The following is a 14,067-nucleotide window of genomic DNA, read 5'->3' on the forward strand; positions in this document are numbered from 1 at the left end:
GAGGTGGCATCAAAGTGATCATTTCTCTTCTGTGTGGCTGGAAGGATAGCAGGGGTCCCCACAACAGACAGAGAATATTGAAACTAACCTTAGGAGCAGGCCATCTCAAGTCTGATCCTGCTAAGACAAAAGGAAGAAAGATTACCTCCAGTGCTTAAGTCATTCTACTCATGCCAAGAAGTTCCTCCATGCAGAAGCATCTGATGATAGATTCTAGTTAACAGTCTAAATGATAGGCTTGCAAAAGACTACTTTTAGAATCATTCACTATATTGTCTTTATTTTTCTTATTTTCTTACTAGGCTATGTATTTGAGAGCCATAGCCCTAACGAGTTGTTTAAATGACTACTTCAGATTGGAATTAGCGTAAACCTCTCAAAACCGACGATGGGCAACCATTTTCTGTTACAATCATTTTTGAGATATCCAAGTTTACTTCTGTTGTATTTTAAGATGAAAATATAGTGTATTTTACTGTAGTTAGTAAAACAATGCTCCATGACTAGAGTGCATCTAGGGCTGTCTATTTTTCCTGATTAGTTTGAATTCACTTATTATTAATACACTGGCAAAATTGCTACGTGTGATTTAGAGACATTAACCAGCATCTACAAGTTAACACCAGGTAGGAAAACCGAGGCCTCAGAAAGAGGAGCTAAACTGATTCTAGTTTACCAACTGCGGTTACAGCTGTGACTCCATATTAAATGACTCCCACGCCCCACGCTACCTCTCACCAGCAGCAGGAAGCCATGTGCAATGCACATCAAAGTGCTTAGAGCAGTACAATTTTCTAAACATTTATACCACAGTCTTTTTACTATGCTTTCTTCTCAAAAAACAAAGGAGAAATATAATGAAAACAGTAGTTTAATGAAAGATAACTTGTCTCCACATATATGTTTTGAGGAAATGGAAGCAAGGGGAATAATATTTATTACACTGACTTGGCCAATAAATGTTGAGGGTGGGCAAAGTAGTCAATTTGCAATTGTTGACAAGCCCTTGAGACAAAGAAATACACAAAAGGTAACATTTTTAAGGGGAAAGAAATGGCAATGTTTTATTCTGAGGGTAGGCTAAGGAATCTGAAGAGTGGTACTATTGTGTAAAAAAAGAAAAAAAAAGAACATAAAACTAGTTTGGAGGAAAAAATAAGAAAAAGAGCTATATTTTGTATTAAATAAGAATTAAATTGTTACCCAAAGTTTCCCTGTACTTTTCTAACAATAAGAATTACAGTTTGAAATTTTGTTTAAAAATCAAGGAAAAAAATGTTAAAGACTCAGCAGCGTCACCTGGAAATATAAATGTTCTTAGAGAGAGAAGAATCAAATATTTACAATTTTCTTGGACGTGACGTGACCATGGTGAATATTCAGGAAGAAAATAAAAAAAATGATAAAAGGGATAGAGAAGAAATAGTTGGAGGTCGAGAGTATTGACATATTACAGAAGTCAGAAAAGAGCTTGAAAAATAAATAATGTAAAAAAATCAAGATTGTTTTATAAATAGCCAGTGGGTGCATCTTCAGTCATTTATTAGAGCCGTTTTGGTGGTGTGGAAAGGTATGAAAATGGGGGAAGTAGAAGCCAGTGGGAGGCGTGTTGAGAAAACTGGTATGATTAAAAAGGAGCTGATTGTAACCATCTAGGTGGTAGTAAAGGGAAGAACAGATGAAGTCCTATACCCTACAGGCGTGTGTGTTTACAAAGTTTCATTGGTTTTACTTGTTGAACTAAAATGCTAGACTAAAACATCCAAGATCCTGACTTTCTGAGTTTTATGTTCACATAAGCTCATTTCCCAATGAAGTTAAATGATTTGGTAGTTAACATTAAATAACTAATCTGTGTACTAAAATGTCCCTGGATTCCAGAATTATTTTTGAAGGTACAGTTTTTTGAAGAACCACAAGGGGTCAGGCTGATACTATACACTGGCACCCAAGTATCTAGAAGGAGTTAAGTAGAGGCTCTTGTAAAAAGCCAATACCAATCTAAAAAACACCAAAACGAAACAGTAACAACAAAAAGCCCTCATTAAATAGGGCAAAAAATAATGGGCTCCAAAAATTCTAGAATTTAAACAATTTTCATTGCTAGTGTTTGTAATAGCACTCCTCCACATAAGACTTGAAGCTTTTTTGTGTGTGTGTATTTTTCCGAAGTTAGAAGAGGGGAGGCAGTCAGACAGACTCCCGCATGTGCCTGACCAGGATCCACCCAGCAAGCCCACCAGGGGGCGATGCTCTGCCCATCTGGGGCGTTGCTCCATTGTGGCTGGAGCCATTCTAGTGCCTGAGGCGGAGGCCATGGAGATGGTCTCAGCACCTGGGCCAACTTTGGTCCAATAGAGCCTTGCCTGCAGGAGGGGAAGAGAGAGATAGAAAGGAAGGAGGGGGAAGGGTGGAGAAGCAGATGGGCGCTTCATCTATGTTCCCTGACCGGGAATCAAACCTGGGACTTCTACACACTGGGCCGACGCTCTACCACTGAGCCAACAGGCCAGGGCCAAGACTTGAAGCTTGATAGTGTTTTCAAAAAACTTATGCCAACAACCCTAGACCACAGGCACTGCCAGCTCCCAGTTACATATTCACAAAATTTAAACTCAGTAATCAAGTGTTTGCACAAGGAAATGTAGCTAGTATGTGGAAGAAGCAAAATTCAAACCCAAGTCAGCCTAATTCCATTTACAGGGCAATCCCCTAAAATTACAGAGCATTAGGATTCCGGGAATTTCAGCTCTCTTGGGTCTAACAGAAGAAATTTTAAGGAGGAAAAGTAATCCTATCACCCTTGGTCTTACACCTAGTTGAAGAAAGGACTTAGCTTTATTTAAGCCACTTTACTGAAAGAAGTCACTGCTGAATCTTATATTATCAAAGCTGGAGGGGCCCATGGAGATGGTCCAATCTAATGGGACTGAACATTCATACAAAACTCCTTCTGAAATGTAGTAAGAGCTAGTTAGAGGAGGCCTAGAATAAGCTTATTTTCTGCATTCCTAGTCCAAGACTATTTCAGATATTCCATACCGACTTCCTACAATTCTTATATGACCACATTTGATCCTCATAACAATCCTGGCAATGAAGCATGGCAACTGTTATTTAAAAAACATCTCGGTTAAGAGAACTGAGGTGTGGATAGTGAGTGCTTTGTCTGAGATGAGAGGGACAGCCAATGGTGAGTGGCAGAACAGGTTCTGAAACGTGCTCCTCTGCTGCTTCAGGGGTCCTTGAAGGACACGGCAAGTTGGAAGTATGAAATGTATCTACCTACTAAGGAAGTTTGTTCACATACCATTTGATTGATGTGGTTTTATTTCTGGAAATCCTGAACCCTTCCTAGTCTCACTCCCAGGGGGCAGTGGAAGGGGAGTGGGTATGGGGTGAGGGGTGGTGTCTAGGAGCTCTCAAAGTGAATGCCCTCCCCAAGTGCCACTTCCATATCTGCTTTCTAAAGGACAAAAGAGCCTGGATCACAAGATCAGAGGGTCACGGGCCAGGGAAAGGTGGCTTAAGAAGGCTTCTTTTTAAAGTAAGAGACTTGTTTCTTTTCCTCACTTATCTGACTATAGAGTCACACATATCTCTGACTGAGATGCCCATGGTGACATTTATCACACATTGTGTTATAATTATCTGTGTTCTTTTCTGCTTTCTTAATGCAAATAATATGGTGAACTTATGAAGATAGTGTTGACAACTGATTTCTCTTTGCACCACTAGCACCCAGAACCATTAGTTTCCCATTGATTGTTGGTCAAATAAATGGAAATATCAGTGATTGGTCTATGGTTTATAGTCTGTTCTTGACTCAGGCACACAATAGCATATGTGTACATTCATGACTTCAATACAAAGCACATTAGCTTTGGAGAAAAAAGTGTCCTAACATAAATAATGCCCTAGAGATTGTCCAGACATGTTTCTATTTGGGGCACTAAAGGAAGGATTACTCTCCCAGAAGTAATATGAAAGGACAGAGTTATCTTTAAGAGCTGTGGGAAAAAGTGGGATGGTATGTGGCACTATAAAGTGCCTAGCTATATTCCATCCAACCAAGCCCTAAAAAGATCTCTCATAAGCACCATACTACCCAACCTCAATAGTACAAGATGTGGAATTTCAACAAAAATATATGTTTAATAGTCTAATGTGCCTTACATCTGACATATGTGGTAATATTTTATAACTTAATTACATGACTTCTTTGCTGAGATTCCACCCATGCCAAAATTTAAAGAGCTTTGTCAGTATATTATGGTTTGTTAACATCATAAAGATGTGATTCCTCTTACTTATGCCCACACATTTCCCTAATAAGGTATTTTAGTAAAGCCTACATGTCTTGATTTTAAGTGTGGTCAAGGATACATAGTGACAGTTGATCTTTATTTCTTTCAATGAGGACATGTTGGAAATCAACTATAGTAGATTATTGGAAATTCTGGACCAGTAATGAGGAAGAATATATTCCAGCACTGGTTTTAATGCTTCCTGATTGTGTGGCATTGGGAAGCTATTTAATTATCCTGCGGATCAATATTCACATTTGTAAACTGGTTAATATAATATTGCTCCATGTGCTTCTCAGGGTTATTGTGAGACTCAGTTGAGTTCCATCTATATGGTTGGAATATTATGAAGCAGTCGATAAAAGTAAGACAGTGTTATTTTAAGGAACTAGGAAAGGGGTAAAGTATGGTCTTTGTATTCATGTGAAAGGTCACTTCATTCCACACAATTGACATTTGGAAAAATTTGGTTCTACCTATTGTGTATTGCCTGTACCCTGGAATCAAATGGCTCAAATGTCATTTGCACACCAAATATTGATTCGGTTAACATTGAATTGAGAAGGATTTTAAAACTCCAGGCTACTTCTGAGAGACCATTATAACTGAGGGTATATATTAGTGGCATAGGTGCTACTACCATTTCTTCAACAGAGCCCATGACAATAATTATTAATCATCACAGCACGTGTTCTCACCAAAAGCTGGATGCAACCTCAGAATCCTAACTAGAGGGACAAAAGTTCCACTGAGGCACAAAAGTTCAAATACTACAAATGGACTCTGAGATAGAGTAAGTTAATATAAAGATTTTAAAAACGTCAACCTGGAAATGCTAAGATCGCCGGTTCGAAACCCTGGGCTTGCCTGGTCAAGGCACATATGGGAGTTGATGCTTCCAGCTCCGCCCCCCTTCTCTCTCTCTCTCTCTCTCTCTCTCTCTCTGTTTCTCCCTCTCCTCTCTAAAATGAATGAATAAATAAATAAATAATAAAAAAAAAGATTTTAAAACGTTGTTTTCAAGAGAACAAATGGATGTAGCAGCCCCGGGGGAAACTAAGAAGCCATCATATAACATTTTGGAAGCTTCTTGGCGTGATCATCCATATCTTTATGGCAGTATGGAAAAAGTGCTATTAGAGTTGCATTAATACAGTAGAAACAATGTCACTTAAAGACCAAAAACCTTGGATAAATTTAGTGTTGGTGCAAAAAGTCATACCCATGGCATTCGCCTTACTCCTTACATTTATAAGGAGTAAAGAATTGCCTTACATCATTCACTTACTTCTGAATACAATAAATATGAAATTGCAGACCTGTGGTGGTGCAGTGGATAATGCGTCGACCTGGAAATGCTGAGGTCGCCGGTTGGAAACCCTGGGCTTGCCTGGTCAAGGCACATATGGGAGTTGATGCTTCCAGCTCCTCCCCCCTTCTCTCTCTCTGTCTCTCTCTCTCTCCCTCTCTCTCTCCTCTCTAAAAATGAATAAAGAAAAAAAGAAAAAAGAAAAAAATATTAAAAAAAATATGAAATTGCATATCCTGTGTCCAAAAGAAAAAGTTTGTTATGTTTAATACATTCTAAATAAGCAGACAAAGAAAGCCACTATCTATTTCAGGAAGCTTTACATCACATAATTTATATAGAATTTTATAGAAATATGTTTATATGCATAATTTCATATAAATATATAAACAAATAAATATATTTATATTAATAAATGTTTATATATTTATATAACATTTATATAAGTTAATATAAATAACTATATATTTATATGTATATATATAATTTTAAGTCTGCTATAATTTATTTATTATGTATAATAAATAAATGTTTATATATTTATATGACTTAGATAAGTAAATATTTATATATTTATATATAAATTTATATAAATATATATTAATGCATATATATATTATTTTAAGGTTGCTGTCCAAAGCTTCTGTTCTGCAGACAGTCCCTTAGACAGAATGTAATGTCCATTGTCACTGTGCTTACTTTGGTAGATTGACTGTGGTGAGTTCCAGGATCCCAAGGTCTACTGTACTCGGGAATCTAATCCCCACTGTGGCTCTGATGGCCAGACATACGGCAATAAATGTGCCTTCTGTAAGGCGATGGTGTAAGTATCATACCAACCTGTTCCTTGCAAATGCAAACTTCCAGAGTAAGACAATGACACTTTCTTTGAGATAGTCTAGAAATTTCTATTCATACCCAGCTGTAGAGACTAAAGAAATAAGCTTCAGGCAAATGAATTGAAAACAAATGGGCCAAAAACAAATTAAAAATTACTTCGTGATTATTAAGTGTGACTCAGCTTAGGGAAATTTTTTTGATATTTATATCTTAAAGAATTTTTATACTTTTTAAATTTTTTCCATTGATTTCTAACTAAAGATTTTAATAATTTCTATCCATTTATGTTTTGTTATTATTATTTTAATTAATTTTAGAGAAGATGGAAAATCTTTTAGCAACACAGTTATTTTGAAAATTCATCAAAATCAGAAACATCAAAAACTTGTGAGACAATTTATTAGCAATAAACATATTATTTTATCCACATCATTTTCAAACATTTTATTTTATACCAAATTCTATGTTGCTAAGGCACCAATTTCCATTCATTCCTTTCTTTTAGTCTGATGAAAGAGGCTTTTTACAAAGAATAGAGGAGAGGATCATCCTTTATTACAAACTATTCAAACTGTACAGATAGTACAATAGGGAGATTCTATCAAGGGCCAATAGTTATTGAGTTTATGTGTTTATGAGAAATAGAACAGGTGCTGTAGATTTTAGCCAAGAGACTCTGAGCTTCCTTGTGGGACATAGTTCATAATTTAAAATTTATGCAATCATCAATCAAGCAGTTTCTTAGTCTGATCACTCCTAAATCAAGGGAATTAGGCCTCTTTTAAAAACCTCACTTCTTCACCACTGTCATCCTTTTCTTGTATTAAGCAGTGGTAGTCAACCTGGTCCTTACCGCCCACTAGTGGGCGTTCCAGTTTTCATGGTGGGCGGTAGCAGAGCAACCAAAGTATAAATAAAAAGATAAATTTAACTATAGTAAGTTGTTTTATAAAGATTTATTCTGTCAAACAGTGTAAATCTGACATAAAGTACTTGGTAAGTAATTATTATTATATGCTTTAACTTGCTGTAACTCTGCTTTATAAATTTTATAAAGTAAAGTTTCTTCCCTACTTTATATATCACCATTACTGTGGAACCAGTGGGTGGTTAGAAAATTTTACTACTAACAGAGATACAAAAGTGGGCAGTAGGTATAAAAAGGTTGACTACCCCTGTGTTAAAGTTTCTTCTATAAATGTCTTAATTTCCTTCAACTTTGCTGTAAAATTCCTAAGCACAGGAATTATATAAATTTCTATCAAAAATAAGAGGGCCAAGTAAATATAATTAAATGAATAAATATTGAATTAGTACAGAATTAGTACATAATAAATATATTTCTATATTTGTGTATAACATCTGACTAAATAATACCAAACTTTCCCTGGGATAAGAGTAACTTGAGATTTGATATGATGGACACTCATTACGAAGAAGGCCTAACTGTATGGTCTGCTATAAAATGCCAAATACCTGACTATTTGGTTTAACCTCTTCTATCTTCTCTCAGGACAGAACTATGACATTATAGACTCTTTGCCATTATTTGTCTTGTCACTTTGCCTTTTCCAGTTGTATATATATTTCCTCCCCGAGAAGAAATAATTGATATCAAAAAGTCAAAGCCTTATTAAGTTTGTTTGTTTAAGATTCATGCTTTCTGTAAGTAGGACAGATGTCACCTCTGAGTGAATTTAGTTAGTTTCTGTTAAATCGTCAACAGGCAGACCTGTACAAGCAAATGATTACATAGACGATGACATAGTTGAACCCTTGTCCAACCTCTGTGATGAATACTAATGCTGTTGCACTGGACATAGTTTGTCTTTCTCTTTTATAGGAAAAGTGGTGGGACGATCAACCTAAAGCACCCTGGAACATGCTGAACCACAGCCAGAGTTTTGTGCTGACTTGCCGGCTCTCTCATCCTTCTTTCCTTGCTTCTGATTTCACTTTTCTCAAGGCGATCTCTTAAATTGATAAAAACACACTTTCTCTTCCACCTGGGTCTTGAGGAATTCAATATATATCTATTTCCCTTGATTTGCTTCACAATAAAATAAATTCTGCAGAAGCCTGGCCTGTGTTTTTACTTTGAGATCGAGAAAAGGTACAGATATAATATGAACTAATTGATCAGACATAAACCTGGATATAAAGACCTACTTTTTTTTTCTTTCTTTTTTCTTCTTTTCCAAGTGAGAGAACAGGAAATAGAAAGAGACTCCCGCATGTGCCCTGAATGGGATCCACCCGACCACCTCTGTCTGGGGCTGATGCTCTGCCTATCTAAGCCCTGCTCATAACCAACCTATTATTAGAGCCTGAGGGGAAGGCTCCATGGAGTTATCCTCAGGGCCCAGAGCCTATGTGCTCAAACCAGAACCACTCGAGCCATGGCTGTGGGAGGAGAAGAGAGAGAAAGAGAGAGAAGGGGGAAGAGAGGGGTGGAGAAGCAGATGGTCACTTCTCCTGTGTGCCCTGACTGGGAATTGAACCTGGGACATCCACACACCAGGCCAATGCTCCACCACTGAGCCAACCTGCCAGGGAAGACTTTCTTTTCTGATCTGAATTAACCATGAAGTCACTGTGGGATCTTGGGAAAATCCCTTCTTATTTCTTGTTCTTGGAATTTCCATGTAGATAATGATTTATTTTTACAGTATTTATTATTTAAAGATGCAGTGAGGTAATACTGGTTCATCCCCAATTTCAGGGAAAGTATTTTATATAAAAATAAAACATTTATACTTCTGGACCATAGTTTTTCATCTCTATGACATGGTGGATTTGGACTATATCCTATGTGAACACTTAACATTATTTGTTTTCCCAGCAATATCTTAGAATCTAGCAGACAGAAAGAAGTGAATAAAAATTCCAGTAAATGGTGAATATCCAAACAATAGTGAATGGAGGTAAAATCTGTAAAATGTGTATATTTACAGAAAGCAGTCAATTGATCTTAAACTTGGAATGAGAGAATTGAATGAAATACGAGTAATCTTAAGGCCAAGAGTGCCATGGACCAGCGCGGCTAGTAATTGTCCAGGTCCTGAGTGAGAATGGTGTGATGTAGAAATAAACTCAGAGAGAAAAAGGATGGAATCAGGAGTTCTCTTTTCACAGCAGATGGCTTGCAAGAGCAAAGCAAAGCCCCTAGCCTGCAGAGCCGTATGCAAATAAGGAAGTCTCTCATAGAAAGTCATACATCTGAGACATAAACAGGAATTCTCTTAAGGCCAGGAATCCATTTAAGGAGTAAATAGGAATCCCCCCACCATGCATAACTGAAATCAGCCAACATCAGAACAAACAAAGGGTGAGAGGAAGGGCATGTAAATTGCCTCTAGCAACTTAAGCAAGTGAGGTAGGAGATGGGACGAGTACAAATACTCAGCTTCATAGCCAATATGGAATTGTGGGGAAGAGCTTACTTAGCCTTTAGCTTAAGCCTTAAACTGAGAGTGCTTTGCCAGCTTGCAGTTTCCTACACCAGAGAGAGTTTAATTAGTTACTGCTGAAGAAAAATACTCTAGGTAGTAGAAGACTCAAGGTCACAAAACAGCTCTTGCAATAACCCACTTAGTCTCATGTAGCTGACTCTGTTGTATCGGAACAGTGAGAAACAAACATCTTGCCACACAATTAATTAGCCAAATTAGGGAGTCTTTAATTAACTGGCTGTGCAGACTCATGGAGACCTAAGTCATTCAAATTAATGTGGTGGTAAACACAGTTTGGGGCTGGCTTTTAAAGGGAAAATTACATACTGACCAAGGAATGAGGAGGAGAGGAAGCATAGCAGTAAAACAAAGCAGTGAAACAAGCTTTTTTACAACGTTTATCTATAGGGTTAATTCAGGGAGAAACATTCTAAGAACACCTCCAACTTCACAAAGCTAGTCCAAGGCCACAGTCTGGGAAACCAGCCTCAAGGCCAAGAATAGGGGGTCTTTTCTAAAAGTCTCTTTGTTTTAGAGAAAGTAAGTTTTGCCAAAAATCATTCATGTTAAGATCCTTTCTTTTCTATATTTCAACTCAATCTTAAGTTAAATATATAAATACCTCATTCTGAGTAATCCAGATGGAAGTCTGGGGGAGAAGTCTCCCTTTGAATACTTTTATGGTATAGTGTATATATTTACAAATAATATCTTTCTGGGTAAACTCACACAAAAGACATCTCTAGATGCATTAACTAGGTAATAACTATCAACAAACATTGACTATGACATTAACTCTGTGGCAGGCCCTGTTCTAAGTGCTTGAGATACAGTCATGGGTGGGGATGAAAAAAACAGAAAAATCCATTAAGATATAAACTCTATTAAGATATAGAGTTTACACACGAACAGGGAGACATAAACAAAAACAATAAACAAATATATGACATAATGTGCTTGGGGAAGGTGATGGCCAATAGCAGTGCTAAGTCAGGTAGTTAGAAGAGTTCTTATTGGGAAGACATGGAGATAAAGGAGTTAGCTGAGCCAATATCCTGGGGAAGAGCAAACATTAAAGCTAGAACACAATCCTTTAGTTTGAAGCATGCCTCTTCATTCAAGGTTCTGCACAGAAGCAATGTGACTGAAGAGGAGTGAGTGAGCGGGTAAATAAGAGGTGATAGGGTTAGAGCAGAGTAAATCTAAACCATGAGACTATGTAGTCATTGGTAAAAAGTTTTTGCTTTTATTCTGATAAATAAAATGTGTTAACTATAAATATTAAGATCATATTTCTGCTTTGAAAAAAATCTCAATTTGATCTTGTGCATTTATTATTCATGTATATCATTAAAGAGGACTTAATCAAACTTGGGAAGGCATTTGATCTTTAGATAAAAATCCAGGGAATGGATTAGGTTACACTAAGGCAGTGGTCAGCAAACTGCGGCTTGCAAGTTTGGCCCCTTGAGTGTGGTTCTTCCACAAAAATACCACATGCGACACTACCTCGATAAGGAATGTACCTACCTATACAGTTTAAGTTTTAAAAAATTGGCTCTCAAAAGAAATTTCAATCGTTGTACTGTTGATATTTGGCTCCGTTAACTAATGAGTTTGCCGACCACTGCACTAAGGAAAATATATTTATATATGTTCTAATTCTTTAAGTGTGAGAAGTGTGCTCTTTCACACTTAAAAACTACATTGTTCCCTCGTCTGTCGTGGGGTTAGGTTCCAGAACGCCCTGCGATAGGCAAAAATCCTCGAAGTAGCAACCTTATATTTATTTTATTATTTAAATATATTTTAAGGCTTTATAAACCCTCCCCACACTCTTATAAATCTTTCCCACACTTTTATTAAACTTTTCCACACTTATTTTGCTTATCTTACTGCAAAATAATTAAAATAATAAATATATAAAAATACCTATATATTGCAAAATCCCATGATATAGCAAGAATTTGTGATACAAAATTAGATATATACAATTTTAAAATCACAATACAGTGAGACCTTGAAAAGTAACCACAGTATGGTGAGGGACGACTGTATACTGAATTTTCTGCTTATTAAGGAAATTTAAATCCTTCTCTCCTTTTTGTTTATACCCCCTGAAGTGATTTAGCTACTTCCAAAGTAAATATGTGGAGGATTGTGTGTCGTTTGAGAAGTGCATTATTGCATATCTTTAAAAGTATTGCCCCTCCACGTGGCCTACTCCTCCTCTCTTCAGTGAGAACCATCTCCTCCAGCCAGACCACATGAAATATGCATTTCCACCACTTTACCCAATGAGGCGAGTCACATATATATAAGTTTTGCTTCAGAGATGTATACATTTATCAAACATCAATGAAAATACACTTAAGATTTATGCATATCAGTCTGCAAAATTTACATCAAAAGAAAAGAATGTAAACATATAGTGTAGTTTTATATTGATATGCATAGTACAGCTTTTAGAGAGAGGGATGCTGATGTCTGCAATTTACTTTAAATAGCAACAAAATGGATTAATGGGTAGATGGATAGATTAAAAAATAAATATAGAGAGCAGCAAGATGGCGATGGAGTAGACAGACGTACCAACTTCCACCTCCCAGAACCAAAGTGGATTACAACTTAATTTTAAGAACCATCATCTGGAAAAACCAACTTTGTACTAAACTAAGAGGACTTCTCAACCAAGGAACACTGAAAAAGCCACACTGAGACTGGTAGAAAAAGTGGAAATGCGGAGAGGGCTGCCTAACTCCCCAAAGCAAATGGCAGCCTGGAGAGGCTTGCATGGGGGGAAGTGAGTTTAGTGGAGAGGGGAGTGTCCTGAGTCCCAGGAACAAAGCCCCAGCCTGCAGCCCCAGAGCCTAGAAGAGGCATATAGACAGTATTTAGCTGTGAAACAAGTCAGGATACTGTTTGTGAGAAGGAGACAGATTTCTCAGATCCAGGATTCTTCTTAAAGAGACCACACAGAAAACCTCTTTCACAACCACTCACCCAGGACCCTGGGGGATGAGGAGAGGAGAGGACCAGAGTAGCAGGAAGAGGGTGTAATCTAGGTGGAACAGGGAGAAACACTTTGAGGGACAGCCATCCTAACCACTGAGTTGAGTCAATCCCCAAATCTAAAGTGAATATTTCCCCTGGAACCAGCAATACCAGCAAAGAGAGCCAGGACATCAGCCAAACAAGCTTTCCCACAGCACTCAGAGCAGAGTTGTTTAGAAGGAGGGAACCATCAGAAATAGAGTATTGAGTGCTAGGGTCTGAGCTGCATTGCTCCCACTCACACTGCTGAGGGTTTGCCCGAGGGCAGGCAGCAGTGGGACGCAGAAACGCGGTACCATTGGCTGGGGCGGAAGCCCGGCCAGCCACAACTGAGGCTCGGTGTAAGCTTAGTCCCACCTGGTGGGGGCAGAAAGGGTGCATAAAAGCAGTCCAACCCGACTGCGGACCGGGTGAGCAAGAGCAGTCCCACCTGCAATCTTGCCTGCAGGGGAACTAAGAAAGCCGGGTGAAAGCCAGAGAACCGGCAGAGAGCTGTGGCTGAGTAGGGGCATGCAGCCCCTCAGGAGAGCCAGGGCATGCAGGCTGGTGCACAAGCACAGCCCCACCATCAGGGGCAGGGTGAAAGCTGGGAACAGGCGGAGACCCGTGGCTGAGTGTGAAAACGCAGCCCCCCCCCCCCCGGAGCTGGGTCTGGAGCAGAGACTCGACTGCAGGGGTGAGGCAAAAGTCGAGAATGGACAGAGACCCATGGCTAAGCATAAGTGTGCAGCCCCGCCTGCAGTGTCAAGGCTTGCGGCCCCAGCATGGAGCGCAGCCCCACCTGAGGAGGAGGGGTGAAGGCCGAGATCCATCAGGGCTTGTAGCCTGGGCACGTGAACACAGCCCTGCCTGTGGAGGAGAGAGGTGGAAACCGCAGTGACTGTGGCAGCTGGTTGGCACCGGCAATGCCCATACCCCAATGCCTGAGGCAGCAGCAGAGGTGGTGGTGGGCCTGCAGACAGACCACACTTAGGGAACACAGAGGCCACCCCCATTGGACTCCTGTGACCAAATCCTTATTTAAACAGACAGAATGGGAAGGCAGAGAAATGCAACCCAAATAAATCAAAAGAAATACCCAGAAAAGGACTTGAATGAGTCAGAC

The 14,067-nt window shown here is 38.7% G+C and overlaps 1 protein-coding gene across 4 annotated transcripts in view; it reads left to right on the forward strand.

Annotated features, from left to right (window-relative positions):
* LOC136376308 (serine protease inhibitor Kazal-type 6) overlaps positions 1–8,523 on the forward strand; it is a 47,065-nt gene extending 38,542 nt beyond the window's left edge. For 3 of the 4 annotated variants that reach the window (XM_066342241.1, XM_066342242.1, XM_066342240.1), the window contains exons 3-4: positions 6,324–6,439; positions 8,300–8,523. In XM_066342241.1, the coding sequence (XP_066198338.1) occupies positions 6,324–6,439; positions 8,300–8,345 (162 nt within the window). In that variant the 3' untranslated portion in view covers positions 8,346–8,523. Of the gene's footprint in view, positions 1–3,472; positions 3,548–6,323; positions 6,440–8,299 lie in introns of all 4 variants that reach the window. The other variant, XM_066342239.1, reaches the window with a different exon arrangement.
* Positions 8,524–14,067: the final 5,544 nt, after the last annotated feature.

This window comes from Saccopteryx leptura, chromosome 6, assembly GCF_036850995.1.
Source record: "Saccopteryx leptura isolate mSacLep1 chromosome 6, mSacLep1_pri_phased_curated, whole genome shotgun sequence".
Lineage (NCBI taxonomy): Eukaryota > Metazoa > Chordata > Mammalia > Chiroptera > Emballonuridae > Saccopteryx > Saccopteryx leptura.